The following is a 14,775-nucleotide window of genomic DNA, read 5'->3' as shown; positions in this document are numbered from 1 at the left end:
TTTTGGTGTTAAATTTTGGATTTTAAAAATACAACAACCGTTCATTTTTCGTTTTTCGATTACTGGTTAAAAAAGGAAAAACGAATGGACGCAAAAGCACACGGACCTGATTCAATGGATTAATTGCATTTTGGAAAAAAAAATGTCATGGATTTATTTCATTTTGGGGGAAAAAAGAATCTGTTTTTATGATAAGTCTTTTGAAAGTTAAAATCTGAATTTTACATTTTTTATGTTATTATAACCTAATAATTCTATGTGAAAAATGGAAACAGAAAATAGTGGGTTTCATCTTGCCACTTTCTTGGTAAAGAAAACACATTTTTTACTCAAATTAATCAAAATGGATTTACTGCGTTTTGCAACCAAACTCTTCATTCAATGTTTTTGCTACAAAATTAAGTTTTATTATGCATAGACAGCACATGCTCTCTCTCCCATCTAAACGCACACATATGGACACACACTCGCACAGTGTTGTCAGCGCTGCTCTGAAGATTTTATCAGTAAAATAATTTAACAACTTAAAAGCTACAAGACATTTATCCTGGAGTGGATATACTTAGTCTCCCTATAGGAGAACCGCCTGCTGCCGAACACTGTTGAAGACACTTACCGAACAGTCACTTATCGAACACTTATCTCTCTCTCTCTCTCTCTCTGTCTATAGCAGCATTAATCAGCTAATAATTCAATGGCCCGTCGTCAATTATTCCTTACTTATTGCCGTATTCTCTGATAAAATTAGAGACTTGAGTGAAGCATGACAGCACCACCTGCGTCTTCATGTTGTAATTGTCACAGACGTATATTTTAACAGCGGACGGGCCACTTAAAATTAATCACCAGAATTTGTTGGCGGGCCTGATTAAAAGTTGTGGCGGGCCGTGTTTGGCCGGCGGGCCTTGTTATTGACACGTGCTCTACAGTAACTGAAATAGTTACTGACCCATGATGAAACTGTCTGTCTGGAAATATTATCATCAGCTAACATTACAACTAATAGTAAAGTAATATTATAAATAAATGAGCAATACTCACGTCAGTGTGTTGAGTTGACAGTGTTTATCCTGCAGTAGAGCTGCGATCTGATTCACTCGTGTGTCTCCTAGTTCATGTTTACTCAGATTCAGCTCTCTCTGGAGAAACGGGTTTTTACCCACCACTCTATTCACATACTGACAGGCTTCCTCTGCAGCAGGACTCAAAAACCTGCAGAAGAGGCAATTCAGTTCTCAACTAAATGTCCAGCTTATTGTATAACTAAAATAATATATTAGTTATGAATATTTAGCCTGCATATATAGCTAATTTAGTTAATTATTTGATCCCGTCTCACCTCAGAGTCTTCAGTTGAGAGTCTGGATCCTTTAGTAAATCATTGAGCTGCTTCACTCCTGATTGTCCAGGATCATTTCCTGTGAGATCCAGCTCTATCAGATGTGAAGGGTTTGATCTCAGAGCTGAAGCCAGAGCTTTATAACCTTCTTCTGTCACGCTGCAGTTAGAGAGTCTAGAACAGAGAGGAAAACATTCAGCTGATTAATCAGTTAAACCTGAACAATATAAATCTGAATGATCGCTCTTCCAGTCGCCTCTACAATAAGGAAACCGCTCTTTCTGGTGGTCTATGGCACATGTTGCCTTGGCTTTTGGCTTGCTTAGTTGGGGACATTTAATATTCAAAAATATTATTGATCTGTTTTACGTTGTCAAGCCTAATGGGAACAGTGTTTGTGCTCCTTTGTGCGGTTGTGTTTCTGTTTCCTTTATAGGCCACGTGACGTCCCGCCGACTGCTGATTGTGGGTGGGGGCAACTGCTTTAAAGACGCCTTGTTTGACATCCGCTCTCTCTCACTCTCACCGCAGACGGAGCGTGCTCCGAGGTGTCTCGTGTGATCGGCCCGTTATGTCTCTTTATGGAGTTTCTCGTGTCGACTTCATGATCGTGTTTCATAAGCACGTTCCCGGAGGGGAATGCACGTCTGTTAGATTCAGTTTATAACTTTATTTAGAGCTGGTGGTAATTGGTGATGGGTTTTCACATGTTATTTAGTTTAGGATTAGTTAGGGTAGCAGTCAGAGGACCCGGAAGACTCAGGGAGAATGTTGTCTTTTGTTTTCGAATGGGAGGTAGGCAAGTGTTATTTCTCCGGTTTATGTGTGCGCAGGGTTTTCTTTTTGTTTGTTTTGTTACTTTCTTTTACCACCATGCTCTGCTTATGACAAATTATTGATCATTTAAAACACTTTATAAATAAATAATTTATGCACCGTCACTGAATCTCTGTGGTCTTTATATGTTATGATGTTCCATTTTAATTTATTTGATGGGCTCGTAACAATCTGTCTTACTTAGGGCGGATGATGGCACAATTTTCTTCTAGAAACAAACTTTGTTGTATTATTTACATGTTATCACTGAGAAGTTGCTTTGATACAATGTGTATTGTAAAAAGTGCTATATAAATAAAGGTGACTTGACTTGACATTCAATGGTGTTTCACTGGTGTGTTGCATGGATAAGTGCAGTGATTCAAAAGCAGAGCCACCAATATGGTTAACACTGTAAGAGACCTGAGGCTCACAGTGGGAGTGTTTCCCCGCGGTCCTCCCGCTCCACTGGCCTGCTGCGTGCCGTCGAGCTGCCGGGTGATGGTGAGGGGTGTTTGCTATTTGACTCAACAATGGAGTTTAAAAAATACGGCCGATGGACAGATGATGAGGTTCAGGCTTTATTAAGCTTATATGAGGAGGACGAAATCCAGCGGGAACTGGAAAGTCACACACAGTCCTACGTCACCGGACTAATTTACCTAATCTTCATGGTACTTTAGACTGCGATGGAAACACAGACAGCAACAGGTCTGGGGCAAAAAAGATCCTGGGACAGATTGTTCTGGGTAATTTCAGTGGAAACGCAGCTTTAGATGATCATCTTATTGAAGAGCTACAGCAGCATTTAGTTTCCAATAGTCTGTTTTGAAACCCAGTCACACTAGTTCTGTGTGCTGGAAGACACTGTTTCTTCTCTTTGATTTTTAACTATTTATATGACATTTCTCTTCTTTATTCTCTGTTGAAAAGGCTAATTTCTGCATGTACACAATTGGTACATTGTATCAAATGCTGGAAATTAAACAATTACTAACTATATAAAAAACACATACTGTATAAATGAGCAATAGGGAAAACTCAGAAAGTGCACTGCTATAAACAATGAAACATAAGCCCTGCTGTCTTCAAATAAATAAACTTCAGTCACACTGTAATTGCTGTACAGTATAATTATACTAACTGTAGTTTCTCCAGCTTGAATTGTGGGTTCATCAGTAGATCACTGAGGTTTTTCACTCCAGAGTCTCCTAGTTTATTCCTGCTCAGGTCCAGCTCTCTCAGGTGTGACGGGTTTGATTTCAGAGCTGAAGTCACATCAGAACAACCTTCATCTGTCATATCACAGCATCTTAAACTACATTAGCAGAGAGAAGAAAATAAGACAGAAGAAAAGAAAACTCTTTATTCTGTAAAGTCACATCATCTTCATAAGCAAATACAATGTTAAAGTGTTTTAGTTTAAACTGTTGAAGTGATTTTAAGCATTTTGATTGTTGTATGTGAATGTGACTGACCTCAATCTCTCCAGTTTACAGTGTGAATCCTTCAGTACGGCACATAAGTGCTTCACTGCTGTGTTTCCTAGTTTATTCCCGCTCAGGTTCAGCTCTCTCAGGTGTGATGGGTTTGATCTCAGAGCTGAAGTCAGGATGAGACTCTGTTTCTCTGTAATATTGCATCTATTTAGACTGAAGACAGGAAGAGAAAATGACCCAGATCTATGATGATCAACTAACGTGTTTAGCTTCATCCAACAGACTTTTGCTGACAAATAAACAGGCATATCAAGGTAAAGGTAACATGAAGAAAGGTTGATTTATTATGTTAGTATACATATTCATTTCATATAATCTTTAAGGTTCTTTAATGTCAGTGTTACCCTTGGTTTGCTCACTGGGTCAAATGTGTTTATGATGGTTGTTTTCAGACACATTGTCTACTTGCTAAAACTTTACAGTAAGGTTTCATTTGTTAACATTAACTACATTAGTTAACATGAACCAGTGATGGACAATACTATACAGCATTTAATAACCTCAAGTTTAAACATTTACTAATACATTTTTAAATACAAAAGTTTTCTGTTAACATTAGCAAATCCCCTGTGAACTAACATGAACAAAGAATAATTGTATAAACTAACATGATCAGATTAAGGAATAAAAGTATTTCCTTAAGCAGAAGACAATCAAACAAGTTTTGTAAAAGGTAGTTCATCTGCTTTAGTGCTGCACTGTGAGGCAGTGTCAGTGTGTTTTATGGATGGCTCAGCTAAATAGGCCAATAAGAGACTATTAACTACTATTATTCCTTTTAATTATACTAATGTCTAATTAAAACGTCTACAAATGTATAAAACTATTCAGAGATCAGGTAAAACCCACAAACACTTGTTCAATCTCAGTGAATCTGCATGATTCATGAGTTCACAGAGATCATCGTCCCCCCAGTGGTGAACCATTGACATTTCCAAACGTTTCGAAACAGTTATGACGTAACGAAGCCTCGTTTACTGAAATCACGTGACTTTGGTAGTTTGATACACACTCCGAACCACTGATTTGAAACAAAAGATTTGTAAAGGTTTCATAGCTTCATGAAGCGTGTTTCGAAAGCGCCCATCACTAGCGTTCAGTCAGCTTACCTTCAGTGGATCTTATTACAGGCAGATACTGATCACAGATTTTTAAAATGCACTTATTTAAATTTTTACAAGTTACAGTATATCTTGCACCAAAATTAGATATTTGTGAAATACAAAGATTAAATTGAAAGCAGTTATGAACAGTTCTGATCCTGATGTCAGAAAAAAACATTGTTCTGCTTCTACAGTAACTGAAATAATTATTGACCCATGATCAAACTGTCTGTCTCAATCAAATATTTAAAGCTTCATATCACTCTTTAATTGTGTGTTTTTAATTGGCTGTTTAATTTTATTACTTTAAATTGTGTACTCTGTGTGATGCTGAGTGAAAAACGGCTTAAAAGTAATATTATAAATAAATGAGCAATACTCACGTCAGTGTGTTGAGTTGACAGTGTTTATCCTGCAGTAGAGCAGCGATCTGATTCACTCGTGTGTCTCCGAGTTCATGTTCACTCAGATTCAGCTCTCTCTGGAGTAACGGGTTTATACCCACAACTCTATTCACATACTGAAAGGCTTCCTCTGCAGCAGGACTCACAAACCTGCAGAAGAGGCAATTCAGTTCTCAGCTAAATGTCTGTTGCATTAAAAAAAATTATTGATACAATACAAAAACGTATTGTTTAAAAGACAAGCTTAAGTTAGTTATTTAGATGTACAATTTTTCTTTAAACATTTAAATACACAAATAAATATATATTTAAAAGAAACTAGAGCGACACTCAGTCGAAAAGCAAACTCATTAGAACAGAAACGTCTCACAGAGCAGAAGGGCAAAAGATCACTAGATCATGATCTTCAGTGTGAATACAGAGTGTGAAATTAAGATCTTTCTGGCTTTTAAGCAGGAGGAGTGAGAAACGTCAGCACAGAGAAAACTGGCTTGTGAAACTGCATGTTTGTGAACATCTGGAGACTCATAGACCTGCTGTAGAGAGATGCAGTGAATCTGGACTTGATGGAAAACTATTATTGTTAATTATCAAGGTATACTCCTGAATAGCAGGACATATACTGGCCCATAATGTCTATTTGACCTGTAGCTCGTATCACAACTAAACTGTTGACGATTATCATCATCATCATGACAAAACCTGCAGCATCTGATCTGATCTTGATCATTTTAATGCAACACATTGTCCAGCTTTTTGAAAAGCTAAAATAATATATTAGTTATGAATATTTAGCCTGCATGTAGCTAATTTAGTTAATTATTTGATCCTGTCTCACCTCAGTGTCTTCAGTTGACAGTCTGGATCCTGTAGTAAATCATTGAGCTGCTTCACTCCTGATTGTCCAGGATCATTTCCTGTGAGATCCAGCTCTATCAGGTGTGAAGGGTTTGATCTCAGAGCTGAAGCCAGAGCTTTATAACCTTCTTCTGTCACACTGCAGTTAGAGAGTCTAGAACAGAGAGGAAAACATTCAGCTGATTAATCAGTTAAACCTGAACAATATAAATCTGAATGATCGCTCTTCCAGTCGCCTCTACAATAAGAAAGCCCCTCTTTCTGGTGGTCTACGGCACATTCAGTGGTGTTTCGCTGGCGTATTGCATGGATAAGTGCAGCGATCCCCCCCGGGCGCTTCAGCATAAAGAGCAGTTTCCCTAAAAGAGCAAAACTGATGTTGAGCGTCTTTTTAAAGATGTTTTTCTGTCCGTGTGTTTCTGGATGCGGTTGTTCCCTGTCCTCATCTGATGGCCACGATCTCACATGTCTGGGTGTGCTGAGATAGTGTTTGTGGATGGTTCATGTCCTCACTGTGAGAACAGGACCATGTTGACCCTGCGGTCGTGACTGTCCTTCCTCGTGAAGGCTAGAGTCTCTCTGCTGTTACCCAGCACTGCCTCTGCACAAAGCAGAGCCGCCAATATGGTTAACACGGAAGGAGACATGAGGCTCACAGTGGGAGTGTTTCCCCGCGGTCCTCCCGCTCTACTGGCCTGTCGTGTGCCGTCGAGCTGCCGGGTGATGGTGCGGGGTGTTTGCTTTTCGAATCAACAATGGAGCTTAAAAAATACGACAGATGGACCGACGATGAGGTTCAGGCTTTATTAAGCTTATATGAGGAGGACGAAATCCAGCGGGAACTGGAAAGTCACACACAGTCCTACGTCACTGGACTAATTTGCCTAATCTTCATGGTACTTTAGACTGCGATGGAAACACAGACAGCAACAGGTCTGGGGGAAAAACAACCAATCCAAAAGTCACATCAGAACAACCTTCATCTGTTAAATCACAGGAGCTTAAACTACATTAGCAGAGAGAGAGAAGAAAATAAGACAGAAGAAAAGAAAACTCTTTATTCTGTAAAGTCACATCATCTTCATAAGCAAATAAAACAGAGGAAGAGAGATCATCATCTTTATTTCACCAGATCACAAAATACTAAGTTTGCACAAATACAATGTTAAAGTGTTTTAGTTCAAACTGTTGAAGTGATTTTAAGCATTTTGATTCTTGTATGTGAATGTGACTGACCTCAATCTCTCCAGTTTACAGTGTGAATCCTTCAGTACGTCACATAAGTGCTTCACTCCTGAGTTTGCTAGTTTATTCCCGCTCAGGTCCAGCTCTCTCAGGTGTGACGGGTTTGATTTCAGAGCTGAAGTCAGGATGAGACTCTGTTTCTCTGTAATACTGCATCTATTCAGACTGAAGACAGAAAGAGAAAATTACTCAGATCTATGATGATCAACTAACGTGTTTAGCTTCATCCAGCAGACTTTTGCTGACAAATAAACATATCAAGGTAAAGGTAACCTGGAGAAAGACTACACATTGTTCATTCAAATATACTACAAACATTGTAACAAGAAAAAGGTTGAAAGCGTTGATCTATTATGTTAGTATATACATTAATTTCTTTTAATCTTTAAGGTTCTTTCATGTCAGTGTTTCCGTTGGTTTGCTCACTGGGTCAAATGTGTTTATGTCGGTTGTTTTCAGACACATTGTCTACTTGCTAAAACTTTACAGTAAGGTTTCATTTGTTAACATTAAGTCAAGTCAAGTATATTTGTATAGCGCTCTTCACAATACAGATTGTATCAAAGCAGCTTCACAGTATTAAATTAAAATAATACAACAAGGTTTGTTTCTAGTGGAATTTATTGATTGATAAAATCAAATTAAATTTCCCCAAAATATCCCCAACTGAATAAGCCAAAGGCAACAGTGGCAAGGAACCGAAAAACTCCATCAAGTGACCTAATGGTGTCCTAAAACTCCATCAGGTGACCCAATGGAGAAAAAAAAAAAAACCTTGGGAGAACCCAGGCTCAGTCGGGGGCCAGTTCTCCTCTGGCATTTATGAACTAGAGGCCGGATTGTAGTTTGAACTGTAAGATTAAAAATATTATATGAATGCCTGGCTGAAGAGATGCGACTTTAATTTAGTTTTAAACTGGGAGAGCGAGTCTGAGCAACGAACAGTATCAGGAAGACTATTCCAGAGTTTTGGGGCTAAATGTGAAAATGCTCTCCCTCCTTTGGTGGTTCTGGATATCCTAGGTATGACCAAAAGCCTTGAATTTAGTGATCTTAAAGAGCGCGATGGATTATAGGGCGATAGAAGATCAGTTAAATAGACTGGAGCTAAGCCGTTTAGGGCTTTATAAGTCAGTAGCAATACCTTGTAATTAATACGGAACTTTATAGGTAACCAATGCAGTGATGATAAAATCGGTGTTATATGATCATATTTTCTTGATCTAGTAAGAACTCTAGCGGCGGCATTTTGGACTAACTGTTGCTTGTTTTAACATTAGCTACATTAGTTAACATGAACCAATGATGGACAATACTATACAGCATTTAATAACCTCAAGTTTAAACATTTACTAATATATTTTTAAATACAATAGTTTTCTGTTAACATTAGTAAATCCTCTGTGAACTAACATGAACAAAGAATAATTGTATAAACTAACATGAACAAAGAATAATTGTATAAACTAACATGATCAGATTAAGGAATAAAAGTATTTCCTTAAGCAGAAGACAATCAAACAAGTTTTGTAAAAGGCAGTTCATCTGCTTTAGTGCTGCACCGTGAGGCAGTGTCAGTGTATTTTATGGATGGCTCAGGTAAACAGGCCAATAAGAGACTATTAACTACTATTACTCCTTTTAATTATACTAATGTCTAATTAAAACGTCTACAAATGTATAAAACTGATCAGCGATCAGGTAAAACCCACAAACACTTGTTCAATCTCAGTGAATCTGCATGATTAATGGATTCACAGAGATCATCGCCCCCCAGTGGGGAACCATTGACATTTCCAAACTTTTCGAAACAGTTATGACGTAACGAAGCCTCGTTTACTGAAATCACGTGACTTTGGCAGTTTGATACACACTCCGAACCACTGATTCAAAACAAAAGATTTGTAAAGGTTTCATAGCTTCATGAAGTGTGTTTCGAAAGCGCCCATCACTAGCGTTCAGTCAACTTACCTTCAGTGGATCTTATTACAAGCAGATACTTTTCACAGACTTTTAAAATGCACTTATTTAAATTTTTACAACTTACAGTATATGCTGCACCACAATTAGATATTTGTGAAATACAAAGCTTAAATTGAAAGCATTTATGAACAGTTCTGATCCTGATGTCAGAAAAAAAAAACATTGTTCTGCCTCTACAGTAGGGGTGTCAAATTCAAACTCAGTAAGGGCCATGCTGAGGGTTGTGAATAAAATCAGGGGCCAGACATAAATTTAGAGGATTTTCCATCAATTGAAATATAAGTGTATTAGTAACTCTATAAAAAACAATAAAAAAAAAACACATTAATTTAGTTTCAAAATGCCTTCTTAGATTACATTCTTTGAAAACGTACTTGGTTACTAACGTAACCTCTGTTCTCTCTAGAGAGGGAACGAGTATTGCGTAAGCTAGCTTACGCTGCGGGAAAGTCTCCTTTCTCGAGATACTAAAGCCAAAAATTATCCTTAATTTTTTAAATCTTGTCAACGCAGTGCGGCAGCCTGCAGACCTAGGGCAGGCGAATCACGTGCCCATTGGCTGCTCTGCGGCAACTGCAGCAGCCTATGGCTGAGCCTTGCGCGTGACGTCACGTCCAATGAGCGCGCTTGGCGCGCTTAATGCGTCACAGCCCGTCATTAGGGGTGTGGCTTAGCGTATATAAGCAAGGTACAGAGGCTGCTTCGCTGGTTTCTGTCGCATGAAGCGAATGAGCTCGTGGCGAGAGCACGGCGGGTTACGCAATACTCGTTCCCTCTCTAGAGAGAACAGAGGTTACGTTAGTAACCGAGTACGTTCTCTTACGAGAGATTCTCTCGTATTGCGTAAGCTAGCTTACGCTGCGGGAACACCCTTGTCAACGCCGTGCGCGCGCCCAGCATCCTGAATGAATCCCATGGAGAGCCCAGGGAACGCGAAGCGGAGCTGGGCGGCCAAGATACCACAGTACACAAGCACATATTATGGGGCAGGGAGCGGCACAGCCGGTCCAACTGACACTTCCCACATAGTGCAGCTCAACCAGTAGAGCTAAATCAACAACATAGCCCGCGCACAGACAGTGGGCTGGCTTACGCGAGACTTAGACTGATAACACTTTGGCCTGCAAGGCGGGAACTTCCAGGTTGTAAAACCTAACAAATGTGGAGGGGGAGGCCCAGCCTGCCGCTGCACAAATGTCATGAATGGGAATCCCGCTGGACCACGCCCACGATGAGGCCATGCCTCTGGTGGAGTGCGCTCGAATGCCCAAAGGGCACTGCAGGTTTTTAGATGCGTAAGCAGCTGCGATAGCGTCAACTATCCATCTGGATAGGGTGTGTTTCGAGGCGGCGAGACCCTTGGTGCGCCCACCAAACGAAACAAAGAGCTGCTCTGAACGCCTGAAGGCGGCGGAGCGCGAAATATAGCTTCTCGGCGCCCTAACTGGGCAGAGGAGATTACTATCTGTCTCGCAGCCAGCATTCGGCAGGGCTGAAAGGGAAATGACCTGCGCTCTGAAGGGAGTGCCCAAAATTTTGGGGACGTACCCATGCCTCGGTCTGAGAATAACTTTGGAGTCATTGGGTCCGAACTCGAGGCACGCAGCGTTAGTGGATAACGCGTGAAGGTCTCCCACACGTTTTACTGAAGACAGTGCTATCAGAAAAACGGTTTTGAGCGTGAGGTATTTCATATCCACAGTTTCTAAGGGTTCAAAGGGATGTGCTTTCAGTGCGTCGAAGACCAGTGAAAGATCCCACATAGGAACCGAAGGGGGTCGCGGGGGGTTCATCCTTCTCGCTCCTCTAAGGAAGCGGATGACGAACTCGTTCCTTCCTAATGCGCGGCCCGGCTCTGAGATAGAGAGCGCTGAAATGGCCGCAACATAGACTTTGAGCGTGGAGGGGGACCTGCCCGCGTCCAGTAGCTCTTGAAGGAAGCACAATACTTGCGAAACCCCACATGTCTGTGGATCGAGCCCTCTGGCAGTGCACCATTTGTTAAACACCGACCATTTGGACGTGTAGAGCCGCCTCGTGGAGGGGGCTCTAGATTGTATGATCGTGTTCATCACCCCTTCTGGTAGATCAGCATGTAATTGTTGAGGCTCCACGCATGCAGAGACCAGCGCTCTGGGTGGGGATGCCAAATCGAGCCGCGGGCTTGAGAGAGAAGGTCTCTCCGCACCGGAATCGGCCAAGGGGCTGAGTCTGCCAATTGTATGAGTTCCGGGAACCAAGCTTGGTTCTCCCAGAACGGGGCTATGAGGAGCACTGTGTGGCGCGCTTTCCTGACTCTCTCGATGACCTGAGGCAGCAGAGAGACCGGGGGAAAAGCATATAGCGGGCCGCTGGGCCATGTCTGGGCCAGCGCGTCCTCGCTCTTTGAAAAGAATACTGGGCAGTGTGCGTTGACTTTTGACGCAAAGAGGTCGACTTTCGCTCTGCCAAAGCGGCGCCACAGCGACTGGACTGTTTGGGGGTGTAGAGACCACTCCCCAGGGGGAACGTTGTCCCTGGACAGTCTGTCGGGGCCCTCGTTCAGATGGCCAGGCACATGCGATGCTCTCAGAGAGCGCAGAGAGTGCTGAGCCCATACGAGGAGGCGTTCCGTCAGGGCGCAGAGCTTCTTTGATCTGACACCGCCCTGGTGGTTCACATAGGCCACTACTGATGTGTTGTCCGTGCGGACTAGAACATGGTGACCATGGAGGAATGGGAGGAAGTGCATGAGCGCTTTCTCGACCACGAGCATCTCTAGACAGTTTATGTGTAGGAGATTCTCCTGGTCTGACCAGCGGCCATAGACCGGTCTGCCTTCGAAGAGCGCTCCCCAACCTAGGTTGGACGCGTCTGTTGAGACAACTTTCCGGTGTGAAATCACTCCCATAGTCACTCCAGTGTGATACCATTCGGCTGCTAGCCAGGGCTGCAGGGCTGAGACACAGACCTGAGTCACTCTGATTAGCGAGCCGCCGGTCGCCCAGGCTCGATGGGATACGTGCGCTCTCAGCCAGCGTTGAAGCAGGCGCATGCGCAGTAAACCCAGCTGAAGCACTGCTGCAGCTGAGGCCATATGCCCCAGGATGCGCTGAAATGCTTTCAGGGGAACCCGATTGCCTTCTTTGAAAGATGCAGCGAGGCGCTGGATGCGGCGCACGCGCTGCTCCGACAATCTGGCTGTCATCGCCACCGAGTCCAGTTCTATTCCGAGAAAGGAAATTGACTGACGGGGCGAGAGCGAGCTCTTGGTCCAATTGACCGCTAGACCCAGGCTTTCCAGATGGCTGAGAAGCGCTGTTCTGTGAGACACAAGTTCTGTCTCTGACTGCGCTATAACGAGCCAGTCGTCCAGATAGTTCAGAATTCGCATTCCCTGACTCCTCAGGGGAGCGAGAGCCGTGTCCATGCATTTCGTGAATGTACGGGGTGCTAAAGACAGGCCGAACGGCAGGACTGTGTATTGATAAGCTCGACCGTCGAAGGCGAATCTCAAGAATGGCCTGTGATGGGGGGTTATCTGGATCTGGAAATACGCGTCTTTCAGATCGAGAGAGATAAACCAGTCTCCTGGGCGGATCTGCGCAAGGATCTGTCTGGTTGTAATCATCTTGAACGGCCGTCTCATGAGAGCCTTGTTCAGATGTCTCAGATCTAAAATAGGTCTTAATGCTCCGTCCTTCTTGGGAACGAGGAAGTAACGGCTGTAAAAAAGCCTGACTCGCTCAAGGAAGGATGAACCTGTTCTATGGCCCCTTTTCGCAGCAGCTTCGCTACTTCTGCTTGAAGCAGATGCGCTGTTTCCAAACTCACTTTCGTTTCCGTCTGCGCTAGAAAGCGCGGAGGGCGACGAGCAAATTGGAGCGAATAGCCGTGTCTTATGGTGTTGAGCACCCATTCTGACGCGCCCTGAATAGCCTCCCATGCTTTTGCATGCATGGCTAGGGGTCGAATGGTCTCTGGGTTCAGATCGCCGCGTTGCGCGGGATGGGGAACCTGTATCAGAGAGGATGGGGCGGCGCACGCGCCGCCGATGCTCGGACACGAGGGCAGAAGAACAGGGCTGGCCGACTGTGCAGATTTTAGTAGCTCGATCTCGGACGATGGAGCGTGAACTGCTGTCAAATATCCCAGGCGCGAGAGCGGCGTGGGGATTATGGTGTCTGAAAGTGGGTGCGCGTGCTCGTGAGCTGACGCGGGATTTGCACTTATGACACGGCCAGTGTTTGGGAGCTTTATGAGGTTTGCAACCTGTCTGGCAGAGCGGGTAGTGGGCAGGTGTGAGCACAAAGCTGTGGGCACATTTTCTACACTTAATGCTCGAGCGGAATGTTTCCGCTTTAAGAGATAGCGCTCTGGACGCGTTGCCATGGGAACCTTGTCTGTGTGAGGCAGTGAGCACACGGGAGTGGGCACTTTTTCTACACTTAATGTCCCTGCGGCTTGAGCCGTAGCAACTTGAGGTAACTGAGTGACAGAGCGAGCAGCGAGTAGGTGTGAGCACGGAAGTGTGGGCACATTTACTACATTTAGTACTCGAGCGGTGTGTGGCCGCTTTATGAGAGAGCGCTCTGAGCGCGTTACCATAGGGATTGTATTTGTGTGAAGCAGTGAGCACATGGGTGTGGGCACATTTTCTACACTTAAAGCACTTATACTCTTTTTGAGATTTATCTGGGTCGCCGTGAAAACGGCGTTTGTGTGCAGGCGAGCGAGTGCTGTTACTGGCTCGTTGGCTGTGGTGTGAGCTGCTGCAGTAGCCTGAACATAGGGGACTGACAGAGCTGTGCGTTTTGATGGCGGTCCGGCCGTAGCGGGACTCAACCATCTTTTCCTCCTTGCGGATGCTAGGAGGACTTCGCGGGCTCGGGCTTCAACGCGATCTTGGGCTGCGGGCCCCGGGGGGGCAGCGGTCTGTGACGGCTGGTCGAGCGCGACCTAGGGCGACTGCCCTGGCGTCGCTGCGAAGCGCTGGGAGGCCGGGAAGAGCGCTGATTAGAGCTGCGCACAGGAGGCTGAGTTTGAGGGCGGCCTGTGGCTGGGCTCGATCGGCGGGGCAGGAAGAGGTTCATCGCCTGCGACGCCTTCTGTACTTCAGAGAAATGATCCACAATTCCGCTGACCGCAGGGCCAAAGAGGCCGGTGGGCGAGAGTGGTGCGTTCAGAAATACAGCGCGCTCTGACTCACTCATATCCGCGAGCATCAACCATAGATGTCTGTCGATGACGGTGAGCGCGGCCATGGATCTGCCGATGGCTTGTGCAGCGGTCTTGGTAGCGCGGAGCGCAAGATCCGTAGCGCTGCGCAGATCCGTTAAGGCAGATTGATCCGAGCCCTTCTCGTCCAGTTCACGGAGGAGTTCGGCTTGAAGGATCTGAAGAATGGCCATTGAGTGCAGGGCGGAAGCAGCCTGGCCGGAGGCGACGAAAGCGCGGCCGGCGAGAGCTGAGGTGGTCCTGCAGGCTTTAGACAGCAGGGCAGACTTTGAGCGCCATCTAGCAGACGGCGGGCAAAGGTGCGTTGCCAC

The 14,775-nt window shown here is 44.2% G+C and overlaps 1 protein-coding gene across 1 annotated transcript in view; it reads right to left on the bottom strand.

The window, feature by feature from the left end:
- LOC311292518 (uncharacterized protein) overlaps positions 1 to 14,775 on the bottom strand; it is a 1,083,963-nt gene that overhangs the window by 75,970 nt on the left and 993,218 nt on the right. The window contains exons 21-24 of the mRNA XM_084412230.1: positions 7,256 to 7,429; positions 3,300 to 3,473; positions 1,340 to 1,513; positions 1,042 to 1,212 (exon numbers count right to left, since the gene is read on the bottom strand). Of these exons, the coding sequence (XP_084268356.1) occupies positions 1,042 to 1,212; positions 1,340 to 1,513; positions 3,300 to 3,473; positions 7,256 to 7,429 (693 nt within the window). The remainder of the gene's footprint in view (positions 1 to 1,041; positions 1,213 to 1,339; positions 1,514 to 3,299; positions 3,474 to 7,255; positions 7,430 to 14,775) is intronic.

Source organism: Rutilus rutilus (assembly GCF_951802725.1).
Source record: "Rutilus rutilus genome assembly, chromosome: 6".
Lineage (NCBI taxonomy): Eukaryota > Metazoa > Chordata > Actinopteri > Cypriniformes > Leuciscidae > Rutilus > Rutilus rutilus.
The sequence above is the reverse complement of the archived record's forward strand: the minus strand, read 5'-3'. Positions and strand labels throughout refer to the sequence as shown.